The 20,061-nt window shown below is 45.3% G+C and overlaps 1 protein-coding gene and 1 long non-coding RNA gene across 3 annotated transcripts; one reads left to right on the forward strand and one right to left on the reverse strand.

The window, feature by feature from the left end:
- Positions 1-4,841: 4,841 nt before the first annotated feature.
- On the reverse strand, positions 4,842-19,873 carry LOC106610712 (ADP-dependent glucokinase). The gene is made up of 6 exons (XM_014210214.2): positions 19,413-19,873; positions 15,687-15,846; positions 9,094-9,284; positions 8,919-9,015; positions 8,638-8,774; positions 4,842-8,054 (listed from the first exon to the last, which is right to left on the reverse strand). The coding sequence occupies exons 1-6, from the start codon at positions 19,603-19,605 to the stop codon at positions 7,348-7,350; spliced, it is 1,485 nt and encodes a 494-aa protein (XP_014065689.1). The 5' UTR covers positions 19,606-19,873; the 3' UTR covers positions 4,842-7,347.
- LOC106610713 (uncharacterized) lies at positions 9,746-13,816 on the forward strand. 2 transcript variants are annotated; one of them, XR_006770924.1, is made up of 3 exons: positions 9,746-10,048; positions 12,890-13,022; positions 13,169-13,816. It is a non-coding gene; the product is annotated as an uncharacterized lncRNA (long non-coding RNA). The 2 variants fall into 2 exon arrangements; XR_001329955.2 differs by having other exon boundaries at positions 12,890-13,816.
- Positions 19,874-20,061: the final 188 nt, after the last annotated feature.

The following is a 20,061-nucleotide window of genomic DNA, read 5'->3' on the forward strand; positions in this document are numbered from 1 at the left end:
AGAATAGAGATGCTACGTCTGGTAAGACGAGGGGTGGGGGTGTGTGTCTTTTTGTCAATAACAGCTGGTGCACGATGTCTAATATTAAAGAAGTCTCGAGGTATTGCTCTCCTGAGGTAGAGTACCTCTTGATAGCTGTCGACCGCACTATCTACCAAAAGAGTTCTCATCTGTATTATTCGTAGCCGTCTATTTACAACCACAATGCGAAGCTGGCACTAAGACCGCTCTCAACCAACTCTATAAGGCCATAAGCAACGAAGAAAATGCTCACCCAGAAGCGGCGCTCCTGGTGGCCGGGAACTTTAATGCAGGCAAACTTAAATCAGTTTTACCAAAATCTTACCAGCATGTCACGTGCAAACAGAAAGAAAAAAAATCCTAGACCACCTTTACTCCACACACAGATACATACAAAGCTCTACCCCACCCTCCATTTGGCAAATCTGACCATAATTCTATCCTCCTGATTCCTGCTTACAAGAAAAAACTAAAGCAGGAAGTACCAGTGACTCGCTCAATATGGAAGTGGTCAGATGATGCGGACGCTACACTACAGGACAGTTTCACTAGCACAGACTGGAATATGTTCCAGGATTCATCCAATGGCATTGACGAATACACCACCTCAGTCAGTCATCGGCTTCATCAATAAGTGCATCGATGATGTCGTCCCCACAGTGACTGTACGTACATATCCCAACCAGAAGCCATGGATTACAGGCAACATCGCATCGAGCTAAAGGCTAGAGCTGCCGCTTTCAAGGACGCTTATAAGAAATCCTGCTATGCCCTCAGACCAACCATCAAACAAGCAAAGCGTCAATACAGGATTAAGATTGAATCCTACTACACCGGCTATGATGCTTGTCGGATGTGGCAGGGATTGAAAACTATTACGGACTACAAAGGGAAACCCAGACGCGAGCTGCCCAGTGACGCGAGCCTACAAGACAAGCTAAATGCCTTATGCTCACTTCGAGACAAGCAACACTGAAGCATGCACGAGAGCACCAGCAGTTCTGGATGACTGTGTGATAACGCTCTCAGTAGCCGATGTGAACAAAACCTTTAAACAGGTCAACATTCAAAAAGCCCCTGGGCCAGACGGATTACCAGGAAGTGTACTCAAAGGATGCACGGACCAACTGTCAAGTGTCTTCACTGACATTTTCAACCTCTCCCTGACCAAGTCTGTAATACGTACATGTTTCAAGCAGACCACCATAGTCTCAGTGCTCAAGGAATCGAAGGTAACCTGCCTAAATGATTACCGCCCCGTGGCACTCACATAGGTAGCCATGAAGTGCTTTGAAAGGCTGGTCATGGCTCACATCAACAGCATCCTCCCGGACACCCTAGACCCACTCCAATTCGCATACCGCCCCAACAGATCCACAGATGACGCAAATCGCAATCGCACTCCACACTGCCCTTTCTCACCTGGACAAAAGGAACACCTATGTGAGAATGCTTTTCATTGACTACAGCTCAGCGTTCAACACCATAGTGCCCACGAAGCTCATCACTAAGCTAAGGACTCTGGGACTAAACACCTCCCTCTGCAACTGGATCCTGGAATTCCTGACGGACCGCCCCCAGGTGTAAGAGTAGGCAACAACACGTCTGCCACGCTAATCCTTAACACTGGGGCCCCTCAGGGGTGTGTACTTAGTCCCTCCTGTATTCCCTGTTCACCCACGACTGCGTGGCCAAGAACAACTCCAACACCATCATTAAGTTTGCTGACGACACAACAGTGGTAGGCCTGATCACCGACAACGATGAGACGGCCTATAGGGAGGAGGTCAGAGAACTGGCAGTGTGGTGCCAGGACAACAACCTCTCCCTCAATGTGAGCAAGACAAAGGAGCTGATCGTGGACTACAGGAAAAGGCTTTCCGAACAGGTCCCCATTATCATGGACGGGGCTGTAGTGGAGCGGGTCGAGAGTTTCAAGTTCCTTGGTGACTACATCACCAATGAACTATCATGGTTCAAACATACCAAGACAGTCATGAAGAGGGCACCCTTTCCCCCTCAGGAGACTGAAAATATTTGGCATGGGTCCCCAGATCATCAAAAGGCTCTACAGCTGCACCATCGAGAGCATCCTGACCGGTTGCATCACCGCCTGGTATGGCAACTGCTCGGCATCTGACCGTAAGGCGCTACAGAGGGTAGTGCGAACAGCCCAGTACATCACTGGGGCCAAGCTTCCTGAAATCCAGGACCTATATAATAGGAGCTGTCAGAGGAAGGCCCCCAAAAATTGTCAGAGACTCCAGTTACCCAAGTTATAGACTGTTTTCTCTGCTACCACACGGCAAGCAGTACTGGAGTCTAGGACCAAAAGGCTCCTCAACAGCTTCTACCCCCAAGCCATTAGACTGCTGAACAATTCATACAAATCGCCACCGGACAATATACACTGACCCCCCCCTTTGTACACTGGTGCTACTCTCTGTTTGTTTGTTACCTATACATAGTCACTTTGCCCCCACCTACATGTACAGATTACCTCAACTAGCGTGTACCCCTGCACACTGACTCGGTACCGGTGCAGGGGTATAGCCTCGTTATTGTGGTACTTTTTATTTTAGCATACTTGGTAAATATTTTCTTCTTCTTGAACTGCACTGTTGGTTAAGGGCTTGTAAGCAAGCATTTCACGGTAAAGTCTATACTTGTTGTATTCGGCGCATGTGGCAAATAAGGTTTGATTTGACTCTAACCTCAGTGGTGACATGTGGAGCAGTCAGTGAGGAAGGCCTCAAAACGCCTGCATTTTGGCTGTTCTTGCCAGAAATGGCCTACCCACTGAAGATATGGTCAGTCGAACTGGTCAGGCCATATCTATGGAATGCGGTGGAGTGCTGTTAGTAGGATGCAGTACAAAGCAGCAGGCCCAACTAGACCGGGTGCAGAGGAGAGCCTTGAGGATCATCTCCAGAGGTGGAGCAGTCCAACCACAGCTCCCCTCACTGCAGAGCAGGCTGCATGCAGTGCATCTGGTGAAGGACATGCACACTCTTGACCATCCACTGAATGACCTGATCTAGCCAAAAAGAGGTAACTGCACCACCAGGCTCCTGAGAAACAGCCACGAACTGTCCTGTATAACTGCCCGTACAAACCACCTGCAAAACACCCCTCTACCCACTGCTATCAGACTATAATAACTCTAGCTTTTAATATTTAAATTTCCATCATGAAAAATGTCCTGTAATGTTTTCAATTGTTCAAGATTCTATTTGTCACGTATTATGTGTTATGTACTTTAAATTCGTGTTTTGCAATTATTAGTAATGTAAATTCTGCATTTCTTCAGTTATCTGTGAGCAAGAATAAATAAAACGCAACATTTATTTTTCTATGAGCTCTCAACTATCTCTACAGCTCTTCAACATGAACCTCTGCGACCCCTTTTATCTGAATTCTCCACACGCGCACAACATTATCTTCCGCGTTCGACATTCCTCCCTGCTTCTTTAAATTAAGACATGGAAATTACGCCATATTAACTGCTTTGCTCAAGGGCAGAACGGCAGATTTTTCCAATTTGCCAGCTCAGCTCCTTTCGGTTACTGGCCTAACGCTCTTAACCGCTAGGCTACCTGTCGCCCTTGATTAGATAAGTATTCGCCGCCGAGTCAATACATGTTAGAAACACCTTTGGCAGCGATTACAGCGGAGTCTTCTTGGGCAAGTCTCCTAGGTGCTTTGCATACCTGTATTGTGCAATATTTGCCCATTCTTCAAGCACTGTCAAGGTGTTGGATCATGGCTAAACAGCAATTTAAGTCTTGCCATAGATTTTCAAGCAGACTCAACTTTAACTTGGCCACTCAGTAGCACTCACTGTCTGCTTGGTAAGTACAGATTAAGCTTTGTTGTAGGTTATTGTCCTGCTGAAAAGCAAATTCCAGACACCAGAAAGTGTCTGGTATAAAGCAGACGAGAGCAGGTTTTCTAGGATTTGCCCGTGCTTAGTTATTTCCCGTTTCTTTTCAGCCTGGAGAAAAAAAAACCTCCAGTGTTAATTGATGTCAAGCATACCCATACCATGATGTAGCCACCACCATATTTGAAAACAAGGAAGTAGTTACTAAGTGTACAAAATCCTTCCCTTCCTACCTGGAGGGGAACCCTCCCCTCATTGGTCACCACACACCTCCATCAAAGCTTGTTAAGAACAAACACATCCACCTGAAAGAGGCAGGGCTACCCCTTTAAATGCCCCACGCACAACAATTAAAATGAAATACCTTGGCCACCACACTCATGCAATACTCAGTCAACAACGCATCTCTAGTGGTCCATGCTGGTTTTGTTGAAAGAGGACTAAATGACTGCAGATGGGGCATTTACATGGATAGCCTGCCTCTTTCAGGTGGATGGGATTGTTCTTAGCGAGCTTTGATGGAGGTGTGTGGCGACCAATGAGGGGAGGGCTCCCCTCCGGGTAGGAAGGGAGTCATTAAAAAAAAAAAAAAAGTTTACTCTCAGTGATGCGTTGTGAATCTATAAAATACCATTCAATAATGCCACAGTATCTTTGAGCACACTAATTAAAAGGGTCTGCACTAGGGATATTACCCTACGAGGTCCGGAGCCTGCTGGTTTTCTGTTATACCCGATAATTAATTGCACACACCTGGTGTCCCAGGTCTAAATCAGTCGCTGATTAGAGGGCAACAATGAAAAAGTGGAGCTGGCTGTGAGGTCCAGAGTGGAGTTTGAGGGGTCTACACTTTGATGGCTCAAGAGTGTGTCTGAGATTCAGACATGGCTTGAATGAGAAATGACTTTCTGGAAATAAGAGACAGGATAGACACCCGAAGTTGGAATGTGTGTTTATTTCTTCCAAGTCACTCAGAATAAAGTAATCCACGTGGCTATGAGCCAACCTTCCTTCCATGTCCTGTAATACACCCAACCCACCAAGTCCTTCCAATCCATCTGGAAGTGCACTACATGGCCAAAAGTATGTGGACACCTGTTCGTCCAACATCATTCCAAAATCATGGGCATTAATAAGGAGTTGGTCCCCCCCTTTGCTGCTATAACAGCCTCCACTCTTCTGGGAAGGCTTTCCACCAGATGTTGGAACATTGCGCCAGAAAACATGTTTTCCACTGCTCCAGAGTCCAATGGATGCGAGCTTTACATTTCTCCAGCCGATGCTTGGCATTGCACATGGTGATCTTAGGCTTGTGTGTCCACATACATAGTTTATAAGGTCTCCCAGAGCCTACAGAAATTACACATCTCCTGAACAGCCCAGTTAGTCCCTGAGACAATGCCAGATGGCCAGAGCAACGCACACACATTCACGCATGCACACAGGTATGTTCCGCAAGCATGCACACTCACGCATAACATGCGTGTCTGGACAAGCAGGCGCAGACAGGCAGGAACTCACACACACACACAAGCTTGCAGATCAGTCACTCAGAGGGGTGGACACTTGAAGTGGCATGGTGTTAGGTCTCAAAATAAATGCAGCCTTTGGTAGAGGGCAGTAGAGAAACCCTGTCAAGCATACAGGCTTCATCTACATCTCATTAGTACAGTGGCTTCCTCTCATATGAAGATTTGAGATATGTGCAGTTCGGTGCTAATTAAATAAAGGAAACCGGGAGAGAAAGCCACAGACTGTTGGGATGCACCCGGCCTCCCTTCACAGCAGATGAGATCACGGGCCGTTCTCCATAGAAAAGTACATTTAAAATGACAAACGTCTGCCTGATATTATTTTGCAGTCACTTTTAGCCAAAGCGCCTTACAGTTAACACATTCAGTGTGCGGTATGTGTGGCCCATGCAGGAATCATTCAAACAACTTGAGGTCCTAATGTGTGTGTGTGTGTGATGCAATGATATGATACAGAGTGAGGTGGTCATGGGAAGAATACATACTCATGTAAAGGGTCAAATAGTTTCACATTACAGACATAAGAGAAACACTCCCTGTTGTCAATCATTAAATCAGCGCGAAGACAACATTACAGCGGATTGTGTGTACAGGCCAGATTGAGTTTAGCATCAGGCAACAATACACTTATACATTACATCATGTTTTTTTTTTGTTTTACTAATTATAGGCTGTGTTTACACAGGAAGCCCAATTCTGATATTTTGCCCAATGAGCTGATCGAATTGGTCGAAAGATCAATTAGTGAACAAATATCCAAATTGGGCTGCTTGTATGAACGCAGACCTAGACATACGAGTTAAGTCTCATATGCCTCCAGCATTAAATCTGGTTCACACGAAACCGGAAAAAACACAGTCACAGATAAACTAACGCTTTCCCTGGAGTAAAAAAAAGAATCAGAACATTAGAACACAGGGATAGAACCTCTGAAACGTTGGGTTTGTGTTGACATCCTGGGAGAGAACGGAATGAATAACTATGACAACAGCTCCAACTAGGCAGATACGGATCTATGTAAGAGACTACAGGGGAAATAGTGGATGTGCGTGCGTGTCTGGACTTTTCCGCGACCTACACGGTTGAGGAAACCCCACAGCAGGGGTGTATTAACGAGGAACTAAACAGAACCTCTATTTTTTTCCTTTTTGTTTCTGGTTGAGGAAATACTATATATCCCAGGGGGGGGTTTATGGGTAGTGTTATTAGATGTGTTCCATCTTCTGTCGGAATGAGAGAACGAGCTGCCTGTCTTGACATGGTCTGTCTGACAGGAAGTATAGAAGTCTGGAGTGTGTGAGTGTCAGCTGGGTCATACTGCTCAGAGAGGACAGGAGAGAAATGAGCTCAGGAGGAGAGCGGGGAGAGGAGATAAAAGGAGAGCGAGAGAGAGAGAGAGAGAGAAGGGGAGCAGGCTCGGCCCTGCCGCAGACACACTGGACCCTGCGTTAGCATTGCACCGGCAACACAACATAAAACAATCAAAAACAAAAATCAACACACCTAAAACCAGAATGATAAAAGTCTTCACATGTTATGGGAAGGGTTGTCTGTCTTTCTGTCCGTTCGGCTGACTGACTGAAAACAGACGTGGAATTTATTCAAGGAGTCTGTGGAGCTCCAGAGAGCTAGCCAGCTATCTCAGCTCTCTGTGTTATCCTTTGCCACGTTAGCCTAGCGGTGAATCCTAGGGGGCCAACAATCCTAGTGGAGAGCTACTGGGTGTGCTGGCTTTTGCTCTGGACCTACCCATCAGATACTCATGAGGATCTTGTCTAGTTGAATTCAGTGTGTTACAGTAGGGCTGGAGCAAAAGAGTGCACACCCACCACCTACCCACCAGGAGCAGAGGTGGCCGCCCATGTTAAGCTAACGCTTCGTCAGAGTTAGCCGTTCGTCGCTAACAATGGCTCAGATCTGCAGCACCAGTCCTGCGGCGGAGATGTTGTCCCCTCCCCCGGCCGTCTGGTAAACCTCGGTGCACACCAGGACGGGCGCCACACAGATCTCATAGTCCTCCTCGTGCCAGCAGCTGACGGGCCTGGTCTCCTCTAGAGGGATCCGCTGGCTGCCCTCCTTACTACTCACTGAGAACGACTCGTCCATGATGAGGCGCGCCTTGCTGGGGTCGATGTCCGGCGAGCCGCACACGTGGCGGTTGGCGGTGAGCGAGGCCTTGGCCACGGCAGACATGGTGTTCTTCCACTGGGAGCCGCGTGTCACGATCATGGCCTGGAACGCCAGGGTGTGAACGTGGAGCCGGGTCAGCGGCCGGCCTTTGGCACTAGTGGCGTAAGCGCCCATGTCGCTATCCTCATTAGCGTCGCGGTAGCGCTGGTTGACCAGGCGGTAGAGCGCCCTCATCTGGTCGAGGACGGTAGCAACGCGGGGGTTAGGGTCAGAGAGCACGGTGATGTTGGAGCCCCTCAGAAGGCTGAGCAGGTTGGGCAGCTCCTGCTCGTTCATCCCCAGAGAGTCGGCGTGGGGCAGGACCAGATGCAGCAGGTCCCCCATTAGACCCTCATCCACGAAGCTGGCCATCTCAAAATGGACGCCCGTACGAGGGGAGGAGGAGGAGAGGAGACTGCCCAGCCGAGAGAGCAGTGCTTCCCGCTCACCTGGAGAGAGAGAGAGAGAGAGAGAGAGAGAGAGAGAGAGATGCTGTTAGAGGGGTAGAGAATTTATCCAAAGTAGTTAAACCAGTCTGACAGCACAAAGGCATGTTCCTGGCCAAAGAAAACACAGCATTGGATACATCCCCACACCCTCCCTATACACACACATATGTGCTTCCTATGCCAGCTGAGTTCTAGTGGCCTGTGTGACTGAGGCAGCAGAGCTATTGAATAGAGGCAGGCAGGGTTAATCCACTATAATACCAACAGTCTGCACGTCAATGGGAACCAACCCTGCCTTCCCCTCCGCTACTCTCTCCTCTCCTCCGCTACTCTCTCCTCTCCTCCGCTACTCTCTCCCTCACCACAACACAGACCACTATAATACCAACAGTCTGCACTTCAATGGGAACCAACCCTGCCTTCCCTTCCCCTCCGCTCTTCTCCTCTCCTCTCTCCTCCGCTACTCTCTGCCTCACCACAACACAGACCACTATAATACCAACTGTCTGTCACTCAATGGGAACCAGCTCTGCTCTGAAAACACCTCCCAATTGGGGAACAAGCTGGCAGAGTATCCTCTCACCCCGTTGGAAGGGGAAGCTGTCCATCATCTGGAGCCCGCCCACCACCAGCAGGTCAGGGTGAAAGTCCTGTAGCTTCACCTCAAAGTCCTGAAGCGACGCCAGGTATGGGTTATGGTCATCACTGTGGACTATGTACCTGGACACACACACAGGTTAGTGACACAGGGCAAGGGTTATAATGGACTACATCACAGGTACGCAGAGTGATGGTCCTGATATACAACCACACCATGAATAATCTAACTCTGTTCATCTCACACCCTCTAGTATTAACACACACCTGTTGGCTCTGCGGGCGGTGTACTGGCCCCAGGTGGCTCCTGATGGGTACTCCAGGATCAGATGGATATCAGGCTCCTCCACCACATTACCTGCAACTGGAGAAACAGAGGGGGTGGGAGGTGGGTGGAGGATGGCATCAAGGAGGGAGGTGTTACGTGTGTGTGTGTGTGTACCTGTGATGTGCTGGGACAGTATGTCAGCGAAGTCGGGGCTGAAGCTCCCCCCTAGCAACACGTCGCAGCCCTCGGTTGCCATGCGACCAGCCATCACCGGGGCATTGCCACCTATGGCCCAGCGGTTGTCGGGCAACTCACGGGATGCCTCGACCAGCTGACTGAACAAGGTGTCATTTATGACAAACCGCCTGAGAGGAGAGGAGGGGATGGAAGGGGTACCAGAAAAAGGAGGGAGGGTTAGAATGTAGAAACTTCACAGATTATAAAAGAGTTACACAACCAAGCCCAGGAAAACATTTTAGAAGAGTGTGTGTGTGTGTGTGTGTGTGTGTGTGTGTGTGTGTGTGTGTGTGTGTGTTAGAGCTGAGCGATTATTGCTTTTTAAGGTTGGTTCGTTTTATAAAAAAATTGATGGATTCTGGGTTCTAACTCCTAAACTTGGGACAGGGTTAATTATCAGGTATCCTATTGAAATAGTGAGTGCTTAGGTTTAGCGGGTCTACACCAGAAGTTAATGGTTATCGGTAGGAGGAAGGTATATGGTGGGTGCAATAAGCTTGGAATGTGCTGAGCGTAGGGAAAACGATCACGTGGCAGCATTGATAAGGGGAGAGCGCCAGGGATTAGTGATGAAGGGGGGGGGGTCGAGGTCAGGTTAAGGTAGAAGGAAAAGCTTATTGCCTGTATCACTTAGTTTCCTGCCTAGCAATAAAGGTACAATGTTTAGCGAGAAAGAGGAGACTCCACCCAAAGTGGCGTACATATACCACCACTATTGTAACCATGTCTTTGTCTGTTCAGCTGGTTTAAGCTGGTTTAAGCTTTCATAGTGTCCGTCGAGTTCTAACTCTGATAATTAGAACCTAACAGTTGGCGCTGCAAGCAGGATTCACCATGATTTATAGTCAAACCAGAGTCCAGATCTGTGGAGCAGGAGCTGGCAACAAACAAGGTAGGCACAGTTCCTACACCTGTTTCCACTCATTTTGACGTCTTGGGGAGATGAGAATCGTAAGCTGAACAATTATAGGATACGGACCTAGAACGCCTGAGTTTATTCAGTAGGCCCATTGAGAAACAACCGGTCATAAATATATGGTGTAGGGTAGGTTCCATGAGTGGAGGTTTTCCTCTGAGAACCAGGGAAATATGGTGTAGGGTAGGTTCCATAAGGATAGGTCCTGAGTGGAGGTTTTCCTCTGAGAACCAGGGAAATATGGTGTAGTGTAGGTTCCATAAGGATAGGTTCCTCTGCAAGATCCATGAGTGACATTACAGTGTAGGTTCCGTATAGGATAGGTTCCTAGTAGGGGTATTCCCCTGTGAGATCTGTAAAAGGGATGAAAGTCCCAGCAGTGACAGTGAGGCAGTAGAGTGTATGTGGATAATGATAAGGTTGCCTATAAATTCTGAAGTAAAGCCACATGCATGATTAAAAGTAAAGCAATAAGATATTGGAACACTGTGTTACGTGTATCAGCAGTAGCAATAAGGAGAAAGGTTGGTTTATGCCCTATGGGGAGGGGGAACCATAACATATGTGGAAATAGGAAGACAAGTGTGAATCATTTTGGTAATGTGTGTTATCAACAACAGTGATATTTGAGGTGTAACACTGAAATAAGACATTAGGTCATCCGTATTCTCCAGTAATACATTTGCAGACGCTATAGTATAGGTTCTAATACAAGGTATTAAGTGCCGTGACCAATTAATAGGCACAAATACCATAACTATTCCCCCGGGGAAGTGGGTAGCGCTACCTTGGAAAATAGTTAATAGAAGGTGTGTATTAGAGACGGGAGTGAAGAAATAAACACCCTGGACACCGTCGGGAGAGGTTTGGGAATAATAATTATTGAAATGGCGACAGGCGGCCCCGATTCCCCCTGTAAAGCGGCGCTAGAGGATTTTAATAAAGCCATGGAGGCGCTGAAAGAAGCACACGAGCATTCTACCATTTCGGCTCAAATATCGGAAACATTTTGCAAACTGGATAAAATTGGGCAACATTTCCCTATTGACGGAAAATTCAAATCAAATAAAGAACTCACAATGACATCATTGAGAAATCGCAAGCTCAATATACAAGTTTTAATGTCGGTGTTTTATCAACAGAAGAGTATAACCGATAGAAATGAAATTAGTAGATGTACTCAGCGGCAAAAAGACGGTACTGGAATGCATTGATAGAATTTGCACTTCGGCTTTGATGGCAGGTTTGAAACCGGTGATCAAAGCGGCAATTGCAGGGGGTAGTGTATGAAATAGAGCAGGATGCTTTGACTGGAATATAACTCCGCTCAGTTCGCAGACGTGCGAGGGGTTAATACGGCCACAGTGAAAGTCACTAACAGCGTTTTCAAAGGCCAAGGTAAGAAAGAAAAGTAGCGGAAAAAAACTAAAGCGTAGGGAGATAGCCCCACATCTAAAACATCTAAAACAGGGAGCTATCGGGCATTGGAAGAATGAGTGTAAGGTGGTCCTGGAACCTGCTGCATTCGGAGGAAATGCTGCTATATAAGCGTTTGCAACAAATCCTCGAGAGCAGCGAGACAGGGACATTTTACATAGCAGTGAATGGCCTCAGTTCGATCAACAGTGGTTCAGAGACAACTTTTTAATAGATGGCAGGGATTAAATATCGCGGATTCCTTATGATGAGAAATTGGCTAAATTTGCCACAGGAAAATGTATTTTGGGTTGAAGAATCTAGGCGAAATGCCAGGGGGATGGATTCTAAAGAAGTAACAAATTATAGTTATCTGGCCAAACACTCCTTGCAAACTCAGAAAATCTTGGGAGGTTTTTAATCTCATGAGACATTGTAGTTTTATTATCAAATAGATTTACATTTTATGTCGTCTTATTCTGAAATAGACTTCTAGAATGGACAAAAGGGTGGAGGGGGTCGCGAGGAATTAGCATAGGGGTTACCAAACCTAAAATGAATTTTACATTTTTTTTTGGTTCATGAACATGGTGGTGCAGTGGTTATGGAGAATCATTGGTTCATAATTAATACTTTTGGAGGGGGGGGGCGTGGCGTTCATTATCTCTCTATGGAGTGTTTCCCGAGACTGTGGTATTGGGGAGAGCAGTTAGTGATATTCGGCAGATTTAAGTATAAATGTATCTGGATTAGGCCATAAAACAGAGTTCCCAGATAACGCTTGTTCATGTGTTTTTGATCGACGGTTTACCACACACCCCAGCACGCAACTTACCAGTTATGAATATGCGTTAGTGGTGTTGATACTGAGAGATTTATTTTGTGGGGTCTTTTCAATTTGATATGCAGAATGATGGAAATGTTAGAAATGTTTTTAAAGGGGTTTCGGAAGGACAGGGAAAGAAAAAGGAGAGGAAATATTTAATGGTGTCGAATGCCCGTGTATCCTGACTTTCTGGTGAGGCCTGATCAATCTCACTAAAAATGATCGAAACAGGTGGGGTTTAATTATAAAAATGAATGAGAAACACCAGACTCTATTCTATTTTACCATTACTTTGTGAGATAGCATTATTTCCTTATGGAGTTATCAAGAGTTGTAATTCTAAGTTGATTGGTTATTCAAGTTAGTTCATTTTTGATTTAGCAATGTGAGTCATGTGTTCAATGGGGAAATTACAAGTTCCCTGGCCTTTGGGTAAATACACAAATGTATTTTGTTCAGTCTGCATATAGAAGGAAAAAAATATGTTAATGAGAGTTGACAGTTACTCCAAATGGATTGTGATATGTGTATTGCTGATTTCATTTTTGTCTCTGTTTCGATACAAATTTCACCAGATTGGGTCTGCTGGATTGTTGGGATTCCCCATGGGTTAGGGTGTTAACTCCCCTGATCTGGTAACTCTTCCGAGAGGTCGCCAGAAAAATAAGGGAGTATGAACTAATTTTGAAAATGGTTTCAACAGTAACAGTAAGTTGTTATGCTTTGACATTTGTCATAGAGATAATGATAAGAACATTTGGAATGTAACAATTTGTCATAGTCAATGCTTGTCTGGATTTCCTGAATCAGAATTAATTTAACTGAACTGTTGTTCTGATCTGTCCTCTCTTGAGGTTATCATGGAAGGTGACGTCAGATCGTGTCTTTATGCATGGTAGGAATAATTTGACCACAAACACTGTGTGAACCTCAAAACCCTCCCTAACCGGCTGAAGACAGAGCAACAAAGGCGTTCAATGCGACAGTGACTTAACACTCCAATCTGAGTCCGAGCCATTAATCTGGGTACGGGCGGCAGGAGTGCGCCATGAGTCCTGAGACTGCGCATGTGGAGTGAGCATGGAGAGAGATCCCATTCAAACTTCTTTCATGCTCCTGGTGTACTGGTGGGAAAAATGGATGAGACAATGTTGGTAGCTCAGGTGAGAGACTTGTGTACTTGGGAAAAATAGATGTATTTATTTGGATATTGAAAAAAAACACACAAAACACAAAAAAAAAAAAATAAAATCGGGACATTACCATGGGCCATCAAATGTAACAGGCAAGAGTTACTTGTGCCGTTGGGAAGATGAACTGTAACGCTATCTGAAGACACGCTAGAATGATAAGTGCAGGAAGAAAAGGGGGGGGGTCAAGCATGCCCGTTATTGTTTAATTGGGCTATCAGGTTTACGGAGGAAGGTCTAACAAAATGTATCACAGTTTTCGAGTTCAGTTTCACATAAAAATGCTTTAATTAAATGCATTATGAAATATGACCTTAATTATTTTATTACTTTTTAATTGAAATTCCAAAGCCAAATACTGAGAACATTCAATTGTCTCCAACACCATAAAACCATCAATAAGAGCCCCCATGATGGTAGAGACTAATTACTGTGTGCTTACCACTTTATTTACTAAAATACACTGCTCAAAAAAATAAAGGGAACACTTAAACAACACAATGTAACTCCAAGTCAATCACACTTCTGTGAAATCAAACTGTCCACTTAGGAAGCAACTGATTGACAATAAATTTCACATGCTGTTGTGCAAATGAAATAGACAACAGGTGGAAATTATAGGCAATTAGCAAGACACCCCCAATAAAGGAGTGGTTCTGCAGGTGCTGACCACAGACCACTTCTCAGTTCCTATGCTTCCTGGCTGATGTTTTGGTCACTTTTGAATGCTGGCGGTGCTTTCACTCTAGTGGTAGCATGAGACGGAGTCTACAACCCACACAAGTGGCTCAGGTAGTGCAGCTCATCCAGGATGGCACATCAATGTAAGCTGTGGCAAGAAGGTTTGCTGTGTCTGTCAGCGTAGTGTCCAGAGCATGGAGGCGCTATCAGGAGACAGGCCAGTACATCAGGAGACGTGGAGGAAGCCGTAGGAGGGCAACAACCCAGCAGCAGGACCGCTACCTCCGCCTTTGTGCAAGGAAGAGCAGGAGGAGCACTGCCAGAGCCCTGCAAAATGACCTCCAGCAGACCACAAATGTGCATGTGTCTGCTCAAATGGTCAGAAACAGACTCCATGAGGGTGGTATGAGGGCCCGACGTCCACAGGTGGGGGTTGTGCTTACAGCCCAACACCGTGCAGGACGTTTGGCATTTGCCAGAGAACACCAAGATTGGCAAATTCGCCACTGGCGCCCTGTGCTCTTCACAGATGAAAGCAGGTTCACACTGAGCACGTGACAGACGTGACAGAGTCTGGAGACGCCGTGGAGAACGTTCTGCTGCCTGCAACATCCTCCAGCATGACCGGTTTGGTGGGTGGATCAGTCATGGTGTGGGGTGGCATTTCTTTGGGGGGCTGCACAGCCCTCCATGTGCTCGCCAGAGGTAGCCTGACTGCTATTAGGTACCGAGATGAGATCCTCAGACCCCTTGTGAGACCATATGCTGGTGCGGTTGGCCCTGGGTTCCTCCTAATGCAAGACAATGCTAGACCTCATGTGGCTGGAGTGTGTCAGCAGTTCCTGCAAGAGGAAGGCATTGACGCTATGGACTGGCCCGCCCGTTCCCCAGACCTGAATCCAATTGAGCACATCTGGGACATCATGTCTCGCTCCATCCACCAACGCCACGTTGCACCACAGACTGTCCAGGAGTTGGCGGATGCTTTAGTCCAGGTCTGGGAGGAGATCCCTCAGGAGACCATCCGCCACCTCATCAGGAGCATGCCCAGGCATTGTAGGGAGGTCATACAGGCATGTGGAGGCCACATTTTGACTTGTTTTAAGGACATTACATCAAAGTTGGATCAGCCTGTAGTGTGGTTTTCCACTTTAATTTTGAGTGTGACTCCAAATCCAGACCTCCATGGGTTGATAAATTGGATTTCCATTGATTATTTTGGTGTGATTTTGTTGTCAGCACATTCAACTATGTAAAGAAAAAAGTATTTAATAAGATTATTTCATTCATTCAGATCTAGGATGTGTTATTTTAGTGTTCCCTTTATTTTTTTGAGCAGTATATTTCTGTTGTGTATATTGATCTGGTCTGTAAGGATAGTGTGTGTGTGTGTGAGAAACCGAATGCCTTTGTAAAGGATCGCAGACTTTGTCCTTTAGTTGTTCATTAACACCATGCACTAGAAATGTCACAAGACACACAAGGGGGCTTGGCCACTTACTCTGAGGCGGCTCCCGGGGCAAAGAAGTAAGCGAAGCTCTGTGCCAGCTGATCAGCGTTCTCTATGTAGTCATGGTGGAGAGGCTGGCCTGTGGGAGGCAGGCCAATCTTATTCAGCAACGTCACCCCATCCACGATGACATCAACACAACCCCCTAAACCTGGAGGAAGAGAGAGAGAAAAGGTGAGAACAGTATTTAACTCTACACAATCACAAAGCAACCCCCGAATCTCAGAGAGAGACAGAGAGACGAGAACATAATTTGATGCCCCCAGCACAGCCACCAATTCCCCCCCCATTACTTTCACTGCCCCGCCTGCCTGCCCCAACATTCATATAGAGTGAGAGAGGTAACACTCCCAGTACTCTGACAGATGTACTAAGTGGCAGAGGGGAGTGAGATACAGTTGAAGTTGGAAGTTTACATACACCTTAGCCAAATACATTTAAACTCAGTTTTTCACAATTCCTGACATTTAATCCTAGTAAAAATTCCCTGTCTTAGGTCAGTTAGGATCACAGATTTATTTTAAGAATGTGAAATATCAGAATAATAGATTTAATATTTTATTTCTTCCATCACATTCCCAGTGGGTCAGAAGTTCACATATACTCAATTAGTATTCGGTAGCATTGCCTTTAAATTGTTTAACTTGGTCCAAACATTTCAGGTAGCCTTCCACAAGCTTCCCACAATAAGTTGGGTGAATTTTGGCCCATTCCTCCTGACAGAGCTGGTGTAACCGAGTCAGGTTTGTAGTTCTTGATCACACACGCTTTTTCAGTGCTGCCCACAAATCTTCTATAGGCTTGAGGTCAAGGCTTTGTGATGGCCACTCCAGTACCTTTACTTTATTGTCCTTAAGCCATTTTGCCACAATTGTCCATTTGGAAGACCCATTTGCGACCAAGCTTTAACTTCCTGACTTACGTCTTGAGATGTTGCTTCAATATAGCCACATATTTTCCTCCTCATGATACCATCTATTTTGTGAAGTGCACCAGTCCCTCCTGCAGCAAAGCACCCCCACAACATGATGCTGCCACCCCCGTGCTTCACGTTTGGGATGGTGTTCTTCGGCTTGCAAGCCTCCCCCTTTTCCCTCGAAATATAACGATGACCATTATGACCAAACAGTTCTATTTTTGTTTCATCAGACCAGAGGACATTTCTCCAAAAAGTACAATCTTTGTCTCCATGCGCAAATGCAAACCATAGTCTGGCTTTTTTATTGCAGTTTTGAAGCAGTGGCTTCTTCTGTGCTGAGCGGCCTTTCAGGTTATTTCGATATAGGACTCGTTTTAATGTGGATATAGATACTTTCGTACCTGTTCCCTCCAGCATCTTCACAAGGTCCTTTGCTGTTTTTCTGGGATTGATTTGCACTTTTCGCACCTAAGTATGTTCATCTCTAGGAGACAGAACGCGTCTCCTTCCTGAGCGGTATGACGGCTGCGTGGTCCCATGGTGTTTATACTTGCGTACTATTGTTTGTACAGATGAACGTGGTACCTTCAGGCATTTGGAAATTGCCCCCAAGGATTAACCAGACTTGTGGAGGTCTACAATATTTTTTCTGAGGTCTTGGTTGATTTCTTTTGATTTTTCCATGATGTCAAGCAAAGAAGCACTGAGTTTGAAGGTAAGCCTTGAAATACATCCACAGGTACACCTCTAATTGACTCAAATGATGTCAATGTGCCAATCAGAAGCTTCTAAAGCCATGACAGTTTCTGGAATTTTCCAAGCTGTTTAGAGGCACAGTCAACTTAGTGTATGTAAACTTCTAACCCACTGGACTTGTGACAGTCAATTATAAGTCAAATAATCTGTCTGTAAACAATTGTTGGAAAAAGGACTTGTGTCATGCACAAAGTAGATGTCCTAACCGACTATCCAAAACTATAGTTTGTTAACAAGAAATTTGTGGAGTGGTTGAAAAACGAGTTATAATCACTTTTAAATCACTGAAATATCACTTCTTAGTGTAAGATTCAAAAAGGCTTTCAATAAGGGCAGGTGTCCTTTACCTTAAAAACACAAAAAAGATCGATCTTAAAAGGGAATTTTATGCATTTTGAATTGGGATGTGACAAATGTAAAAATAAAAAATAAATCTTAAGTTTAAAATGCCATTTTTTTTTTATTTTAACGATAAAATGACGTGTTTCACAATTGAGATATGGTCCTGCATGACCACTAAGGAGGCAACGCAGTTCAATCTACCGCAGTCCTGACAGCCTAACCAGACAGCGCTTACCTTACTGCTGTCCCCACCCACTCAGCAATGGTATTAATGCCGTTTTAGGTTCTCTGTTGTCTCTTTCCTCCATGGTCTCAGTTGTCAGTACATGGGACTTCATGTCCCACTTTTCATCAATGTGATGGCTCGTTACACTGATGTATGACAGTGTGTTCATTGACGTCCAACAATCTGTTAACGCCACGTATGGTGTTTTGAGAGCTTGCGCTTTGTGCTTGCAGTGCAATCATTGTACAATTTCTCCATCAGGGCCTTCACGGTTTTTCATCAAAGCATATTTTAGCCAAGTTCTAGATATGCTATTAGGGTATTGAAGCCGACATCCTCTACAATTGGCTGCATATCAACTGCAATCATTTCTGTAATCATTTGATTACTGTCGCTTATCGCACTGGTGCCAGCAAAGGGTTGGGTCTCCCTTTGAGCATTTCACCTGTACTGCAGCTCAGTTCCACCACGCAATGTTTGCATTTAATCACCTTCTCAAAAGTATTGCCATAGAGGACTTCGCTGCTGTCGCTTCCCTAACTCACCATCTGCCATTTTTTCCAACTATTAATGAATGACCATGACGTGCGGAGTACTTTATATCCGCGGCAAATAAAATAAAAGGTTTTCGGTTAGGGATTTTTTTTCTAAACATTAACCATCCCAAACTCGTTTAAACATCAAAGCTACTTTTTTTTTTACCCTTTTTTTCAGTAGATGTTGGCGTTTTCGCCATGTCCTCTGGGGTTATTCATCAACTTCCACCAAAAATATAAGCCATAAAATATTTCAAATTCATTATTTTATAATCATAGTTCAAGTCTCTCATCAATAACTTTTTTTCATGATTACTGTATTTATTATTATTTTATTTAAGATGTGCGTGTCACTGATATCACTTTCCACCCTGTTAGTTTGTTGTAATTCTCCTTTAAGAAAACAACCCCTTCCTACAATGACACCACATTCAGTGTCGTCGCTTCTTTTGTGCAAAAAACGGTGCAAAGTTCAATAAATATAAACACTCAGTTGTATCTATTTTTCACGTTGTTAGTCTGTATTTCCCACTCATACATTTCCATCCTGTTAGGCTAAATTATAGAGAAAATTAACAAAATGTCTACATCTATTTGTTAGAGAAGTTAAAATACTGCGAACTCAATCAGCTCACTCACAGAGCTATGGCTAATTTACACCTGTAAGGTTCCTCCATCCACCATGTTAGGATTATGCACCTAACAGTTTGGAAAATGTACCAACAAATGTTAAGTGACAGAGTTTGACTAATATATTTTCCTGAAAGTCTAAACGTCCTTTCTCTGATAGAATACAACAAAAATACAAAGATATACTATCCAAAAGGCACTGGTTTGTAGGAATGACCCTCCTCTCTGCGCATCAAAGTAAGGACTAAGGTTAGCTGACGTTAGCTAGCTAACTGATGCTAGGCTAGCTTGTCATATAGGATTCTCACCTATCGCCACCCTGGGTCTGGCGTTGTTCATCCCCACTTTGCTTTCAGCCCGCAGTAGGGAGGACAGCACCGTGTCAAGCCTGTCATCTAGTCCTGACTGCCCTGGAGATCGGAACCAGTACGCCAGCAGAACCATTGCGAGGGACGCTGCTGTCCCATACTTCATCAATGAAAACCCGCTTCCTTGCTCCATGGCCAGTGGCTGTGGACTGGCCAGCACTCCTCCAGGCAACAGCTACGACGAGTCTAGCAAACAAACTGGATTGACAAAACAAGTGTCCCTGGGGAAGCGGTTGTGTTGTTGGTTGGTTTCAAGCGTGAATACAGGGTCAGCCCCGCGAAGCTGCGGAGGAGGAGTGACAAGAAAGCGGAAGTAGCTGGCTAAGGTCACATTTTGGTTAGTGCAATCCGAGATCCTTGGGACGGCCCTACCCAAAACCCCCAACCAAAGATTTGTTTAGCTCAGCCTCTCATTGTTCTATCTATGCCCTAACCGTAACTATTTAAATGGACGTCCAAATGGTCCCTGATAGTGACGATCCACTGATTATCCATTATACTGGGTTTCCACTAGTTATCAGGGCCACAGGAAAAATTGGCCATAAAAATACAAATGCTTTTTGGTCTTAATTTAAGGTTAGCAGTGTTG

The sequence above is a fragment of the Salmo salar genome, chromosome ssa09 (genome assembly GCF_905237065.1).
Source record: "Salmo salar chromosome ssa09, Ssal_v3.1, whole genome shotgun sequence".
NCBI lineage: Eukaryota > Metazoa > Chordata > Actinopteri > Salmoniformes > Salmonidae > Salmo > Salmo salar.